Below are 14,599 nucleotides of genomic sequence, written 5' to 3' on the forward strand. Positions count from 1 at the left end.
AAACACCTTAAAAATGGAAACAAGTTTTATATTATCTAGAACATCAAGAGAAAGACACTGTTGCAAAATGACAACTAAAACACATGTACATTTTTTAGCTCAAATGTCATGCTTTACATCTTTGGAAGACACAAATGAGTGTAAAAACCTCAAGTGCCAACTATGTATGCTAAACAATCTGTTCCACCTTGCATTTTACTGCAACACAGGGAGTACCTTTCCCGGACCTCAAGAGAAGCTGTGTGTGGCTCAAACACTTCTCTCTCACCAACAGAAGCTGGTCCAATAAAAAAGATATTACCTCACCCATCCTGTCTCTGTAAAAATCTTGAGGCATTTTCTCTAATACCTGAAGTATAATAATACAGTTGAACAGTGAATTCATATTTTGTTGCCACAGGGGGTTTGGTTCAGCAAATGGACTGAAATAATCTAAAGAACCAGGAGTTATCTTAAAATCACGTTTACTCTGTAGCAACTTGTTTGTACTAATACAGTTAAAGGAGTGCCTACGGGCCTTTTTTTGTATTAAAAACCTAGTTTTCAGGGAATTATGATTTGATTATAAGTATATATTCTAGGTTGTGACTTGGTTTTTACATAGACTTACCAGGGTTCTCCCCCTCAGATCAATTTCAAGAAAGATTTTTATTGTGAAAATAAAAGATCTGCCAGTCTGTCAAGACTGTCTTCAGAAATAGCTTTGCTCTAAAAAACAAGAACTGCCATATAATCAGGGCTGGCCCTAGGCACTAGTAAACCAAGCACATGCTTGGGGCAGCACATTTTCAAGGATGGCATTTTGGCCATTTTTTTTTTTTGGCTTCCAACGGCAAAAGCCTAGAGCAGGCCCTGGCAGCAGCAGCATGTCATGTGTAGGGGGCGCCCTGGGGCCTCTGCAGTTCATGCCATGGGGGAGCAGCACCACACCATGTGGCTGGGCCGGGCGGGCTCCGAGCAGGGGACACTTGGGCTGGGGGCAGCCCCGTGGGGCGCACGGAACCGCCGAGAGCTGCTGTAGGGCAGCTGCCCCTCAATGCTGCAGCCAGGGCTGGGCGAAGCAGCCCAAACTGCCCAGGGACTGCGGCAGAGCGGCCAGAAGCAGCAGGGTAACAGAGGGCGGGGTGTGCATGTCCCACTCTCCGGGGCTCCGCTCTCTCTGGGACTACCCTGTCCTGGCTCCTCAGCCCCCTGCTGGGGCGGTCCCCCAGCTCTGCCCTCCGGGATCCTGGATGGCCCTGGAGGCGGGAACTCTGGTTGGACGGACCTTGGGCTGAGGTGCAGCCCAGGAGCCCCATTACTGACCTCGACCCTGCCAGTGCTGGACCAGCTGGAGGCGAGGGGGGAAAAGGCAGAGTCAGCACTGGAGGGGGGAGCCCAGGGCTGGGGTAGCAGGGGGTGCGGGTGGTGGTGGGGAGAGAGCCCAGCGCTGGGGTGGTGGAGGGAGGGGGAGGGAAGAGAAAGCCCAAGGCTGGGGCAGCAAAGGGTGCATGTGGTGGTGGGGGGAGAGAGCAGAGGCAGCAGGTGGCGGGGGTGAGAGCCCAGGGCTGAGGGGCAGCCAACAATGTTTTTTGCTTCGGGGTGTGTGTGTGTGTGTGTGTGTGTGTGTGTGTGTGTGTGTGTGTGTGTGTGTGTGTGTGTGTGTGTGTGTGTGTGTGTGTGTGTGTGTGTAGCAAGTTGTAAGTGGCGATTTATATGGTAAACTAATAAAGTAACAAGATATTTTAGATCAGTGATGTCAATATTAATATTATCTCCACAATTAAACAATTACAATTTCTAAACAAAAACTCCATGCCTCCAAAGAAATTCAGATTCAACTGCCATGTTTACAACAAGGTCATGACAATTCGACAAAAGCAAAAGCGGCATTTTCATCCATTCTCATTCTTGCATGCCTATGAATTCTATGAAATATGGTCTTTAAATATACTTAGAGCCCTTTATTATATAAGCATACTTGAGCAACAATGCTTCAACTACAACTTTGAAATGTCTGACAATGACTACTTAAGCAATGATTTTTAATACAGCTATGATAACTTCTAGTACATCTAGTTCTAAAATGAAATAGTGAGCCCACACCAATAACCAAAAGAAGAACAGAAATTTTAGTTTGTTTCCGGGGAAAAAATTTACTTGATTAAAAATAATTCAACTTCTGAAATATTTTATAGCAGTTATTTAGCTAAAAGGTACATTACCAACAAATATTTCATGGGTGGGTGTTCTAGAGGTGAAAGTAGATACATCAGAAGATACAACAGACAGATGAACAGCATCATTAGTTTTGTTGAGGAAAGGATTTAGGCTTGGAATGGTATCATCAACAGCATCAGCAGTAGCAGAGAAAGGATCTGTGCAATGCCAGCGAGTAAGATAAAGAAGAAAGGGGAACTGAATTAGTAAGGAATTAATTGTTAGAAACAGCAGAAAGTTAAGAGTTCACATTGTTTTCCTCTCTGGGCAGCGACTGTTTTAGTCTGTACTGCATCTAGAACAACAGGTACTGGTTCTGGAATGAGATTCCAATGCATTACCATAATACAAATTAATAATTTACATGGCAGAATTGTAAGCCAGTAAACCGGTGAGGAAAACCTAAGACAAAATTACAGCCTTACCCTTTTTCTAAATGCCATGTCATTTTCCAGAAAGAATATATGCAAGGACAGGATTGAAAACACCACACTTGCTTCCTGTTTCTACAAAAGAAAGCCCCCCGCCCGCATTACTTGGAACACAAGCAGCAATAACCTCAGTAGGAACGCAGCACTGGCTGCTTCTGCTTCAAGAAGCAGCAGCCAAAATTGAGGCTGCCTGCCAAAAAAAAAAATAAAAAATCCACCCTGGGATTCAGGCTTGACAGTGACAGGATTATATCCGGCTAAAAGAAGTCAAAGATGGACAAAAGGGAGTTCCAAATCCTCCTGAGGTGCGCTGATAAGGTATTCTTTTCCCTCCCATCTGAAAGCAGGAAAAGAGTAGGGCAAGCCAGTCAGCACCAACCCCATTGATTAGCAGGTGGCAGATGGTGGGTTAGTGTCACTGCTGGCTCAACTCTATGTAAAAGACCACAGATCTCCCACTGAAATGAGTGGGAGTTGGACCTGGGTTTTTAACTGCATTTAACTATTTTAAATACAACTATACAGGAATTCCTGAATAATAGTTGTGATTCTGCAATTTTTAGTAGTAGTTTTCAATTTCTGGCACTTATACACTTTGCTGTAGAGACAAACTGATTTCATCCAAAGCTCTTGCAGATCAAACTAAGACTTGTCAGTTTCTCAAATGCAACTTGCAAAATAGTATATACTCAGCATGAATCCGAGTTAATTCATATTAATTTGCCACAACACATACTGTATAAGATTGAAAGCTATGACTTAGCCTGTCTCACCTCAGCCCCGAGCAACATGAAACTTCAGAATTGTGGCTGCAATTTTTCTTAGCATCTAAAAAATACTTTGAAATTGGCTTCAGACTTAGACGATTTTACACAAAAAACCACAGACCTGCATTTGCCCCAGATTCAGTTTGGTTCAAGTGCAAGAGTTGAATAGCTCAGAGGCCTTGTAAGAAAATAGTTTTTAGTCAACTGCTTGACAAACAGTGCTTTAGTAAAGGACAAGCACTATTAAATAATGCCATAAGATTATAGAATTATAAGAAGTCCTGTGCTCATGTGCCTTACCCACAATTTAGGCTTTAACATCAAAATTTCATAATCATCGTCTGCAATGGGTGCTAATACAAGAAAATTTGAGTCCTGGCACAAGCAGATAAAAACAGTTTAAATGAAATTAGATCATCATTTGACATCCTGCCCTTCCAAGTTGTGTCCTGTCTTGGTTGTATTTCTTTCCCTTGTAATCAACAGAAAATAGAACATTTAAGACAAACTATGGTTAACTCCAAGTTTATGGAAGTTTCAAAATACATCTTCTGCCTTTTGATTTCTGAAGCTTAAGGTACATATTGGCACTTGACAAACAGAACATACACAAGTCAGTCAACTAAAAACTAGGTATGGACCTTTATAGTTTGCAAATACTTCATTTTTTCCAATTATGTACTGACTATTTAAATAATTCAGACAAAAAAAGCAGAAGATGTAAGAGAACACTAAAGAAAGCTTTAAAAATGTTGATCAGTTTATGTTGCTTTAAAGGTATTGTCAATTGAGCTCTTAGTATTTTATGTGCACAATGAAAAGGCTACCTAACACATTGGAACAGTGCCTGTTCCCTGAACACCAAGTTTCAGATTGCATTAGTATTGTTTGTCCCACCTGAATGTTGAGTAACGCTGTCAAAACACTAGTAAAAAGCTATAAACCTCTTGTCCATTTTTTTAACTCAGATCTTAATTTTTGAAAATTTTAGATTTTACCCACTCTGTCCCACCTTGATTCCAATTAAGGAACTTCCATTTTTGTCTAGCCCTTAGTGTGACTTGCTGTACTTACACTTCTGATATAAGAAATGCAACTTCATCAGAGGGTTCATTTAGGACCTTACATACTCAGCGTAAGAAGCATGACAGAGAAGCATGCTCTCTTGCTAGCAGCAATTTTCAGTTCTTAAAGCCATGTTCCACCCTTGGATATGCACAGCCCTCATTTAACATATGGAGATATACGTATCTCATAGAACTGGAAGGGACCCTGACAGGTCGAGTCCAGCCCTCTGCCTTCACTAGCAGGAGCAATTTATTTCAATGGGAGCCCTGCTTGCACAGTGAAGGCAGAATCTGGCCTGTACTGGAGCTAAGACTTTTTTCTCCCTCCCCCAGTCAGTCATTTTCCATTTTGCAGGCCAACTTCTCTTCACAAATAACTGTACTGTAAGTATTTCAGCAACAGCAAAGGACAAAAGAAAGCCTCAACTTTTTCAGTGGCTTCTATCATGTTATTAAAAAAACCTCTTAAGTGACTCAACATGTTCCCGCTCTTGAATAGCTGGTCAACTTCTGATTCTTCCCCCCCCCCCGCCAGCTCTGAACTGTTTAGAAAACTAGACTCTCAAGACACTATCAAAATAATAATGCCCTTGTAGCTGGCTGCACATTCATCTGCACATCCTTAATGGATTGGTGAATAAAATTTTCAGACATGCCAAACGGATGTAGGCGCTCAAGCCCCATTGTAAGCCAAGTTATACCTGGTCCATTACCCTTAAACTACCACATATACCCTTAAACTATCATATTGTCTAGGTACAAATATTACCAACATTAGAGATTTACCTAAGGGAGGGATGCTGTGCAGTGGTTAGAGCACAGGACTGGAAATAGTTCAGGTTCCAATCTTGCCTCTGCCATTGACTTGCTGTATGAACTCAGGCAAGTCATTTAACTGCTCAATTTCCCCATCTGTAAAATGGGGAAAAGGAAGTTACTCACCTTGTGCAGTAACAATGGTTCTTTGAGATGTGTCCCCCTACGGGTGTTCCTCTGTAGGTGTGTCTGTGCCCCTCTGCCTCTGATTGGCAATTTTAGGTAACAGCGTCCATTCGGCCTGCAGATGCACTCTCCCTCCCTCCCTCCTGCTCTGCCTCAGGGCTAACTAGTACCGCGTGGATGAACTGTCTTCAGTTCCTTCTCTACTGCAGAGACCCTTTGTTGAGAACTCCAACACAGAGGGAAGGAGGGTGGATTGTGGACTACACATAGGGATCCACCTCGAAGAACCATCGTTACTGCACAAGGTGAGTAACTTCCTCTTCTTCGAATAGTGTCCCCATGGGTCATCTTAGTTTATGCACAATGTACCTCAGGAGGGATGTAACCAGGATTCATCACCACTCCACTGTAGGTGACTTCACAGCTGTATCCTATATGGGGGGCTGGGGCTTCAGAGTAGAGTCTATTATTGATGATAATATTGTGGAGCCAAAGATGGTAACAGAAGTCTCAAGTAATCACATAGTGTTCGGTAAAAGTATGATCATAGGCCCATTTGCAGCTGTGCAGATTTCTGGGCTGCACAATGTGACTGAGGTGGAAATGGATCTCATGGAGTGTATGTGAATTCCTGATGGAGGTAGCAGGTAATGGGCACAATAATAGTTAATGCAGTTCAAGACCCGTCTGGAGAGCCTTTGAGCTGATACTGTGGAGACCTTGGATCTATCCGCAACGAAGAGGAAGATTTCAGTAGATTTCCTAAAGCACTTTGTCCTATCCAAATAAAATGCTATGGCTCTCCTAACATCAAGCATATGTAGTAATGCCTCCCTGTCACTGTAGTGTGGTTTTGGGGAAAAGGTAGGGAGGTGGATGAGTTGGTTCATGTTGAAGAATGAGGCCACCTTGCGCAGGAACTTCAGGTACAGTCTCAGAGTGCCACTATCTTTAAAGAAGACTGTGAAGGCTGGGTGCGCCATCAATGCTGCAATTTTCCCTATTTGTCGTGCTGAGGTGATGTCTTCATTGACAGGTGTAGAAGAGTGCCAGTTGCCCATAGGTTCAAAGGATAGTCTAGTTAAGTCTTTAGAACTAAACTGAGGTCCTATATTGGAGTGGTGCATCTGGTATGTGGAAAGAGGTTTCCCATGCTCTTAAGGAATGTGTGTGTTCTTGGATGGGCGAATAAAGAATATCCATCCACCTGCTGGTAGAAGGCCATTATCGCCACAAGATGTACTCTGAGTGATCCAAGAGAGAGACCAGTCCTTTTGGAGATCTAGTATATAGTCTAGGATCAAGGGAGGGAGGAAGATGTCGGAGCAACTTGATTGGAATTGCCCCCAAGTAAGTACGATGTAGGTAAGCACGATGAGTCGATTTCCTACTGTGTAGTAACACTTCCTTCACCTCCTCGGAGCATCAGCTCTCTGTGTTGGAACCACAAAGGAGCCAAGTCTGGAGCTGAAGGATCTGTAAGTTGGGGTTATAGATCTATCATTCTGGGAGAATAGATGAGGAATGGATTGTAAAGGAACTGGAGGCCACATTGCTAGCTGTCTCAGGTATGGGTACCACATTTGTCACAGCCAGGTGGGAGCAATCAGTGTAACTCTTGCTTTTTCCTGCCTTATCTTCAACCAGACCTTCAACAGCAGAGAGAATGAAGGAAAAGTGTATGGCAGTTCTCTGCCCCACTGAAGGAGGAAAGTGTCTCCTAGGGACTGTTTCCCCAATCCGGCTCTGGAGCAATAGCAGGGACATTTCTTGTTCTGGTAAGTAGCAAACAGATCTATTGTTGGGGTTCCCCAACGACCAAATATGTTGTGGAGCACTGTTGGGTTCATTTCCCATTTGTGGCCGCATGAGAAATTTTAGCTAAGACTGTCTGCTGTTATATTTTGTACCCCTGGCAAATAAGCAGCTGGTATGAGTACACTGCGGTGACTGCACCAATTACAGAGGTTTAGTGCTTCTGTAAAAAGGGATGGGTGATCTGGTGCCTCTTGACAATTTATGTAAAGCATGCACGCTATGTTTATGTTGTCTGTAATGATCTTCATGAGAGTATCCCGATGAATGGAAGGAAGTTTGCACAGGCATTTCTGACAGCTCTTAAATCCAAAAGGTTGATGTAGAGCACAACTTCTGTGGCGGACCATTGCCCTGAACTCAGTGATGCTTTAGGTGGGCTCACCAGCATATCAGAGACTGGTCAACGTGTTGAATCTGCCATGGGAGGAACGCTCTCACTTGCACTGTGTTGAGTTCAGCCCCCTGTAAGCTCCAAACACTGTACTGGTGTGGCTGATTTCTGGGTATTAAATTGTAAACCAAGTTGCGCAAATATGTTGCGTATTCCCTTCGGTGGCTTGTAGGGAGTCTTTGAAGGAACAAGTCTTAAGAAGGCAGTCGTCCAGATATGGGTAAATGATGATAACTAATGTTCGTAGATGCGCCACTATGATGGAGAGAACCTTGGAGAATACCCTGTGTGCAGACAAGAGGCCAAATAAAAGGGCTCTGTACTGGTAGTGGTCCTGCACCAAGGTAAATCTGAGGTAACTTCTATTGGACAGAAGGACTGCAATAGAGAAGTAGGCATACTGTAAGTTGAGGGCCAAGGACCAATCTCCCTGCTCCAGAGATGAAATAATAGCTGTTAGTGTGATTATCTTGAATCTTTACACCTTCACATATCTGTTTAGTGCTCTTAGATCTAATACGGGTCTCCAACTTCCTTTTTTCTTTGGGATTAGGAAATATTTGGAATAAAACCTTTACCTCTGGGGTGAATAGGGACTGGTTCCTATGGTCCCTGGGCACAGCAGGTGATCCTGACCTAACGTCCCTGAAGAGGGACAGGGAGAGAGAGGTAAAGTGGATTGAGTAACCCTTGGAAATGATCATCAAGACCCATTTGTCTGAAGTGATTTTCTTCCCAATTCTGGAGGAAGAGAGCTATGCGACATCTGAAGGGATGCGGAACTCTGCATGTTGCAGTTGTTGTAAAGAGTGGTTGCTCGGGGTCTCGACCAAGGCATCAAAACTGGTGTTTGAGGTCGAGGGCTGAGATGTTGAGGATTGGGAAGCTGTTACCCATTTTGCATTTGAGGTCTCTTGCATTGTGGCTCGTAGCATTGCTGGTGGGGAGGAATGGAGGAGGAGGGGTCTGGAGTGGGTGGGCTCTGAGAGATGCTTGAGAACTTGATTTTCTTTTCTGTTCCAGTGCGTAGATTCCTAGAGAGCGCAGCATAACAACTTGAATTCTTTCAAGTGAAGGGATGCGTCAGTCTGGTCAGCAAAGCGAAGAGTCTGGAGCCTTTGAAAGAGGTCCTCAACCATTGTCTTTACTTCCTTTGGCAGCCATGAGAGATGAGACCACGAAGCCTGTCTCATTACCACCGCCATCAAAAATGAGTTGGCCACTGTACCAAGGCATCCAGTGTGATCGGTAGCACTGTTCTTGCTACCAGCTAGCTCTCATGGATGATGGCTTTAAACTGTTCTCGTGCTTCTGGCAAGTGGTCAATAAAGGTGTTGAGTTCCCCATAATTCATGTAGTATGCCTTCCTTCCAAATAAGCATAGCCTTTTCCAGTCTCTATCATATGAGGTTTATTTAGCATGCTGCTGCTTTCCTCGCAAGTTATTGGCATCTACAGCAATAGAGGTAGGCTGAAAGTATATATAAAAAATAAAGTCTGCCTCTTCAAGGGGCACACAATACTCCTTGTCCGCCCTTTTACATGTCAACACAATAGAGGCTAGTGTCTGCCAGACAATCTTGGCAGGATCTAAAAGCATCTCGTTGACTGGGAGGGCAATTCTTGAAGAGGAGGAGGTATGCAATATGTCCAGCAATTTGTGGTGGGTGTCTCTTGGAGAGAAATTTGTAATGTGTCAGCAACAATCCTGAAAAAAATTGTTATCATTGGCCAGTAATGGCAGAGAAGGCATTACCACCTCAGCTAGTGAGAAGAAGATATTTGTCGGTGGTGTAGTCTCCTCTTGTAGTCCGGCCTCCTGCTACTCAAAAGTTTGCTCCTGAGAATCTGGAGTTCAGAGGCTGTAGGAGACGCTAGATGCCTGAGAAGTATGGTGCCCACGGGTCCCAGTATGGCCATTAGGGTGGAGGAAAAGGCATGGGTAGTGGCACTCATAGGTGGCCATACCAGGAGGGTTGGGGATCAGAGTGCGGGTGGGAGGGTCCTGGTTGTTGTAATGATGGGACATTGTGTGAGGCCAGAGACACTGTCATTTTGGTCACTGTCTGATTCCTCACTGGAATAGGGTGGGACTGATAAGAAAGCTGGAGGCGAATGCTCCAGAGCCACTAGTCATTCTGAGGAGCAAGACATGCTCAGTACCAGAGCTCTGGCACTGAGTAGTAGGAACTCTGGCATCTCCACGATCATGATATCCCTAGAAAAGTGAAATTCCTGCAATACCATCGTTGCAAACTACCATCAGATGTTCCCGGTGCTGATTCATCTGTACCGATGATCTTTTACGAGAACCCAGTCCAATGAGGATTGCTTTGAGGCGGTCGGAGTCAAGGATTTCTTCATTAGTGCTGATTTTGCAGAGGCAGTAGGGTCTCTGCTGTTATCTTTGGCAGACAGTGCTGCCACTTCAGAGCCTGTGCCCTTCAAGTTTTATGGCATTATGGCAGAACTCGTACCCAAGGGTCTTCTAGGTATTGTGTTTTGGAGCTGTGGGTGCCAAGGTGACCAGTGGCACTGGGGATCTCCTCTGGCTGGTCAGGAGCTCAGCTTGAAGGTTTGCAGCCCTCTTTTTGGAGGCTCTGAAAGGGGAGTCAGATGATTTTCTCTGTGGTTCTTCCTCCCTAGAATTTGAAGGCTCTGGGGATGATCTTCGCCGTGGAGGTATTTGACACAGGGGTTAGATGTGAGTTTAAGAGCACCCTCCATAAGGAGGCGTTTCAACTTTAACTCTCAGTTCTTTTGGGATCTAGCCTTCAATTGCTGGCAGAAGGTGCACTGCTGCAGAATGTGAGCCTTTCCAAGGCACCGGACACAGCAGCAGTGTCTGTCTGTAACCAGTATTGCCTCCCTACAAGAGAGGCACCATTTAAAACTAGTGGGGCTGGGCATTCCCCTTGCAGGGGGCAATGCCCCAAACCAAGGGGACGTGGGGGAAGAGACAGGGACAGGGAAATAGGAAAAAACCTTTTTTGTTGTGCTTGGAAAAGTAAAAATGGAAGCTCTAGAAATGCTACAAAAGCAAAACTCTATAAGAAGCAATAAAACTAAACACTATCAACTATAATGGAACGTGAGGTAAGTGAACCAGATTGCTACTCACTATCTCAGGCCAAGAGGGGCTGAGAAGGAACTGCGGGTAGTTGGCCCACGCAGTGCTAGATAGCCTCAAGGAAGGGCAAGCAGCAGGAAGAGCAGGTACGTGGGCCAAATGGACACTGCTACCTAAAATCTCCAATCAGAGGTGCAGGGGTGCAGACACACCTACAGTGGAGCACCCATAGGTACACTACTCGAAGAAGAAAATACTTCTTACCTACCTGACATAAGTGTTCAGCATTAACTTTTGTAACACTGCTTAGATATTTGGATGAAATGCAAAGCAACAAAAACACAAAGAATTTTCAAGCCCATAATCCAAAACAATTTAGCACCAGCCAATCCTGAAACCTTTGTAGCGACTGATATGATCTCTACAAGTATTTAAAAAGGGGTTCACACTTATGCAGATAGAACAGTCTGGAACGGCTATTAGGGGCTCTTACTAGAAGAGAAATTTAGGCTGAATTTCAGGAATGCTGAAATAGTGAGATATTAGCTTATGTGGTTTTTGTGAGGAAGTGGTATTAATCCCTTTTGCCTGTGACATTTAAAATTGGACTAGTCAAAGTACTAGAAAGTCATACAAGAACTAAGGAGACCAGTAAAAGCAGCTAATAGTTTTTTTCCATTTCTAAATTCTGACTCATCCTAGGCATGCAAATTTCAACATATAGCTTGACAGGCCCTCCACTCACTCTCTTTCTGAGGAAGATGCTTTGCTCAGTAGTGTGTGGTATTAAAGGAAAAACAGATTAATTATCCTGTTTTTGAAATCACCACATCTGATGAAGCACTGGAGAATGAAGCAAAAAACTTTTAGAAGTCCTTGTGAAAGCCTGAAATCTTGAAACTTAAATAAGGCACAACATCTTTTCAGTAGTAGAACTACCATGCATTATCTGGAAATGTGTGCAAAGCTTTCCTACACGCAAATGTTAATTGTCAAGGTTATACAGAATGTGCACACATACATGCCCACAGAGAATAGCAGGTAACATACACACAATGTGTCTTATGAAAATTTACTCTTTCTGGTAGAAACATTAGTTGAAGCAGGCCGAAGCTGACAAAAATGAAGAATGAGATAAGATGTTGAGTGATTTCATCCTGTTAAAGAAAACCCAGGAAACAATACTGTTCCAATGCCTATATTTTCATTAATCCAAAAGTATTTAAGTAAAGTATTCTAATGCCTGGTTTGAAACCAAGTTCTTTTCTCAAATCCAAATGGGAGTTTAGCACTCAGGGCTCATTTGGAAAGGTAATGTATATATTTATCAGATCATTTTATGTCTACAAAATCTGGAATTGAAATGTGACCTCAGTTAGTTCACCATTTTACTAAATCCAACACCTTTATGTACAAAGATAAAAAAAATACACCCCTTCCTTGAAGTTTCTAGTGCTCTACTGATACCCACAATTACAACAGTGATCCTATATATCAATTACATTTTTCACCATTATCTGCAAAATCCTAGAACACTCTTAAGTAATAGGCAAAAAACCTGAAAGGCTGGGGCAAGCCAAGAAATATTTAAATATGCTAATACCAGGTTCCTAAACATCCAAGGTCTGAATACTCTTGAAGGAAAATGGTTTAATCTGTTGAATTGCCTTGTGGAATGTTGTTGGCTACCCGTAAGAAAAGCCAAATTTGACATACACAGGTTTACAACACAATCTGCATCAGAAAAGACTTCTGTCTAATGCAGGGGTAGGCAACCTATGGCATGCGTGGCAAAGACGGCACACAAGCTGATTTTCAGTGGCACTCACACTGTCTGGGTCCTGGCCACCGGTCCAGAGGAGGGGTCTGCATTTTAATTTAGTTCTAAATGAAACTTCTTAAATATTTAAAAAACCTTATTTTCTTTATGTACAACAATAGTTTAGTTATATATTATAGACTTATAGAAAGACACCTTTTAAACCTTAAAACGCTATTACTGGCATGCAAAACCTTAAATCTGAGTGAATAAATGAAGACTTGGCACACCACTTCTGAAAGGTTGCAGACCCCTGGTCTAATGGATCATCCAGACCACCCCATGCAACATGACAGGATAATTTTACTATTCTTAAACCAAACCTGAGAGAGAGCAGTCAATTCTTATCTTCATTAGCTTCAGTCAAAATGGTTCAACAAAGTCCCATGCATTTTTTTCCATTTCCTAACTCTCCTAGGAGTGTGGGGAAGCACTGGAATGGGTTACCTAGGAAGGTGGTGGAATCTCCATCCTTAGAGGTTTTTAAGATCCAGCTTGACAAAGCCCTGGCTGGGATGATTTAGTTGAGGTGGGTCCTGCTTTGAGCTGGGGGTTGGATTAGGTGACCTCCTGAGGTCTTCTCCAACCCTCATCTTCTATGATTCAGTAAAACGTTCTGTTAATATTCAACCAAAATTCTCTGCTGCACTCTTAAACCTGTGTCTCTGTGGTTTGTATTCCCTGCCCAATCTGCATCCTTGTTTTATGTTGTTATAGGCCACCCTGTCTACTTTCAGCCTTCTCTCTCTAGAGAAGATGCCCAACTCAAGCTTTTCTCACAGATCTTAGTTTAAAATATTTTAAATAATTGTATTGCTCTTTTCTGCACTATTTCAAATACATCCATTTTAAAATTCTGTACTCAAATCCAAATGTGTCTCATATTGGGATATATGGCACCAAGAAAGTGGTTGACAACTAGTTGGAAGATTCCTTCCAGCTGTGGATGAAGTAGTTTTGCAATCTCTGGATTGCTGGATGCACTGAACAAAGCATTACAGTACAATTTGTCATACTAAATTATTTTACCAATAGCTCCCTTTCATCCTAAGCCCCCAAACCATTCAGTATGATCTGCATCCCGCTAGTTCAGTGATTCTCAAACTGAGTCGCGAATTTTGATGGCGCCACCAGGGCTGGCGTTAGACTTGCTGGGGCCTGGGGCCAAACCAGAAGCCCGAGCCCCACTGCCCAGGGCTGAGGGCTTCAGCCCTGGATGGCAGGGCTGAGGTTACAGACCTCCTGCCTAGGGCTGAAGCCCTTGGATTTCCCCTTTGGCCCCCTGCCCAGAGCTGGGTGGCTCAGGCTTTGGTCCCCTCTCCAGGGGACCAGAAGGCGTTGTAAGAAGTGGATTGTGATGCAATGAACTATGAGAACCCCTGCTCTAGTTTGCACCTGTGTCTGTTTGATCCTTCCCTCTCATATAGCGCTTACATTTGTCCTTGCTGAATTCATTTAAGATTTCAGAGAGTTTCCCTATTTTAACAAGGATAGTCTACACTATGGAGAATATCACTGATGGGAGAGTGGCTATACAGCAATTAGAAGCATGATCCAATTTAGAATTCTTACCTCCCCATGTACCTCCTACTTGTGGCCCAGTGGATATAGGATGTACAGATGGATGAAAGGTTGGCTGCAAATCAAGTAGATCATTTGGCAGCTTTGATGTGCTACAGAGACAAATTAGGACAACTGTTTGAACTGTATCAAATAGTTTTCAATACAAGGCAGCATTTTCAACTATTATGAACAGATTCACTTAACAGTAAAGGGACACAACTATAGCAGTCTGTTTTTAATTTGATGGGGAATATCTCTGGATTGTAAACATAGCAAACTCAATTCTCTGCCATGCTAAAGCCCCTCTGTGCCAATCCATCAGCACATAGCAACCATAAGCCTCGTGGGTATAGCCTACTGATTTCTCACACTCTCCTCAGACCCTGATGTCCAAGTGTGGCCAGAGCATGCCTGCACTTCAGTGATGCCCAGTTCACAAAGTGACCTCATAGGGGCTACTGGTAGCAAGTGGCAGTTCTAAACTGTGCCAGGAAATCCAACTTTGACACAGAAATTGTCCCAAACTGAACTA

The 14,599-nt window shown here is 43.5% G+C and overlaps 1 protein-coding gene across 12 annotated transcripts in view; it reads right to left on the minus strand.

The window, feature by feature from the left end:
• The window catches only part of PICALM (phosphatidylinositol binding clathrin assembly protein), a 129,357-nt gene that overhangs the window by 46,687 nt on the left and 68,071 nt on the right, over positions 1 to 14,599 (minus strand). For 8 of the 12 annotated variants that reach the window (XM_030558762.1, XM_030558743.1, XM_030558738.1 and 5 more), the window contains 2 exons: positions 14,077 to 14,177; positions 2,205 to 2,357 (listed from right to left, as the gene is read on the minus strand). In XM_030558762.1, the coding sequence (XP_030414622.1) occupies positions 2,205 to 2,357; positions 14,077 to 14,177 (254 nt within the window). The remainder of the gene's footprint in view (positions 1 to 2,204; positions 2,358 to 14,076; positions 14,178 to 14,599) is intronic. The other 4 variants (XM_030558836.1, XM_030558791.1, XM_030558825.1 and 1 more) reach the window with 1 other exon arrangement.

This window comes from Gopherus evgoodei, chromosome 1 (assembly GCF_007399415.2).
Source record: "Gopherus evgoodei ecotype Sinaloan lineage chromosome 1, rGopEvg1_v1.p, whole genome shotgun sequence".
Classification (NCBI taxonomy): Eukaryota; Metazoa; Chordata; order Testudines; family Testudinidae; genus Gopherus; species Gopherus evgoodei.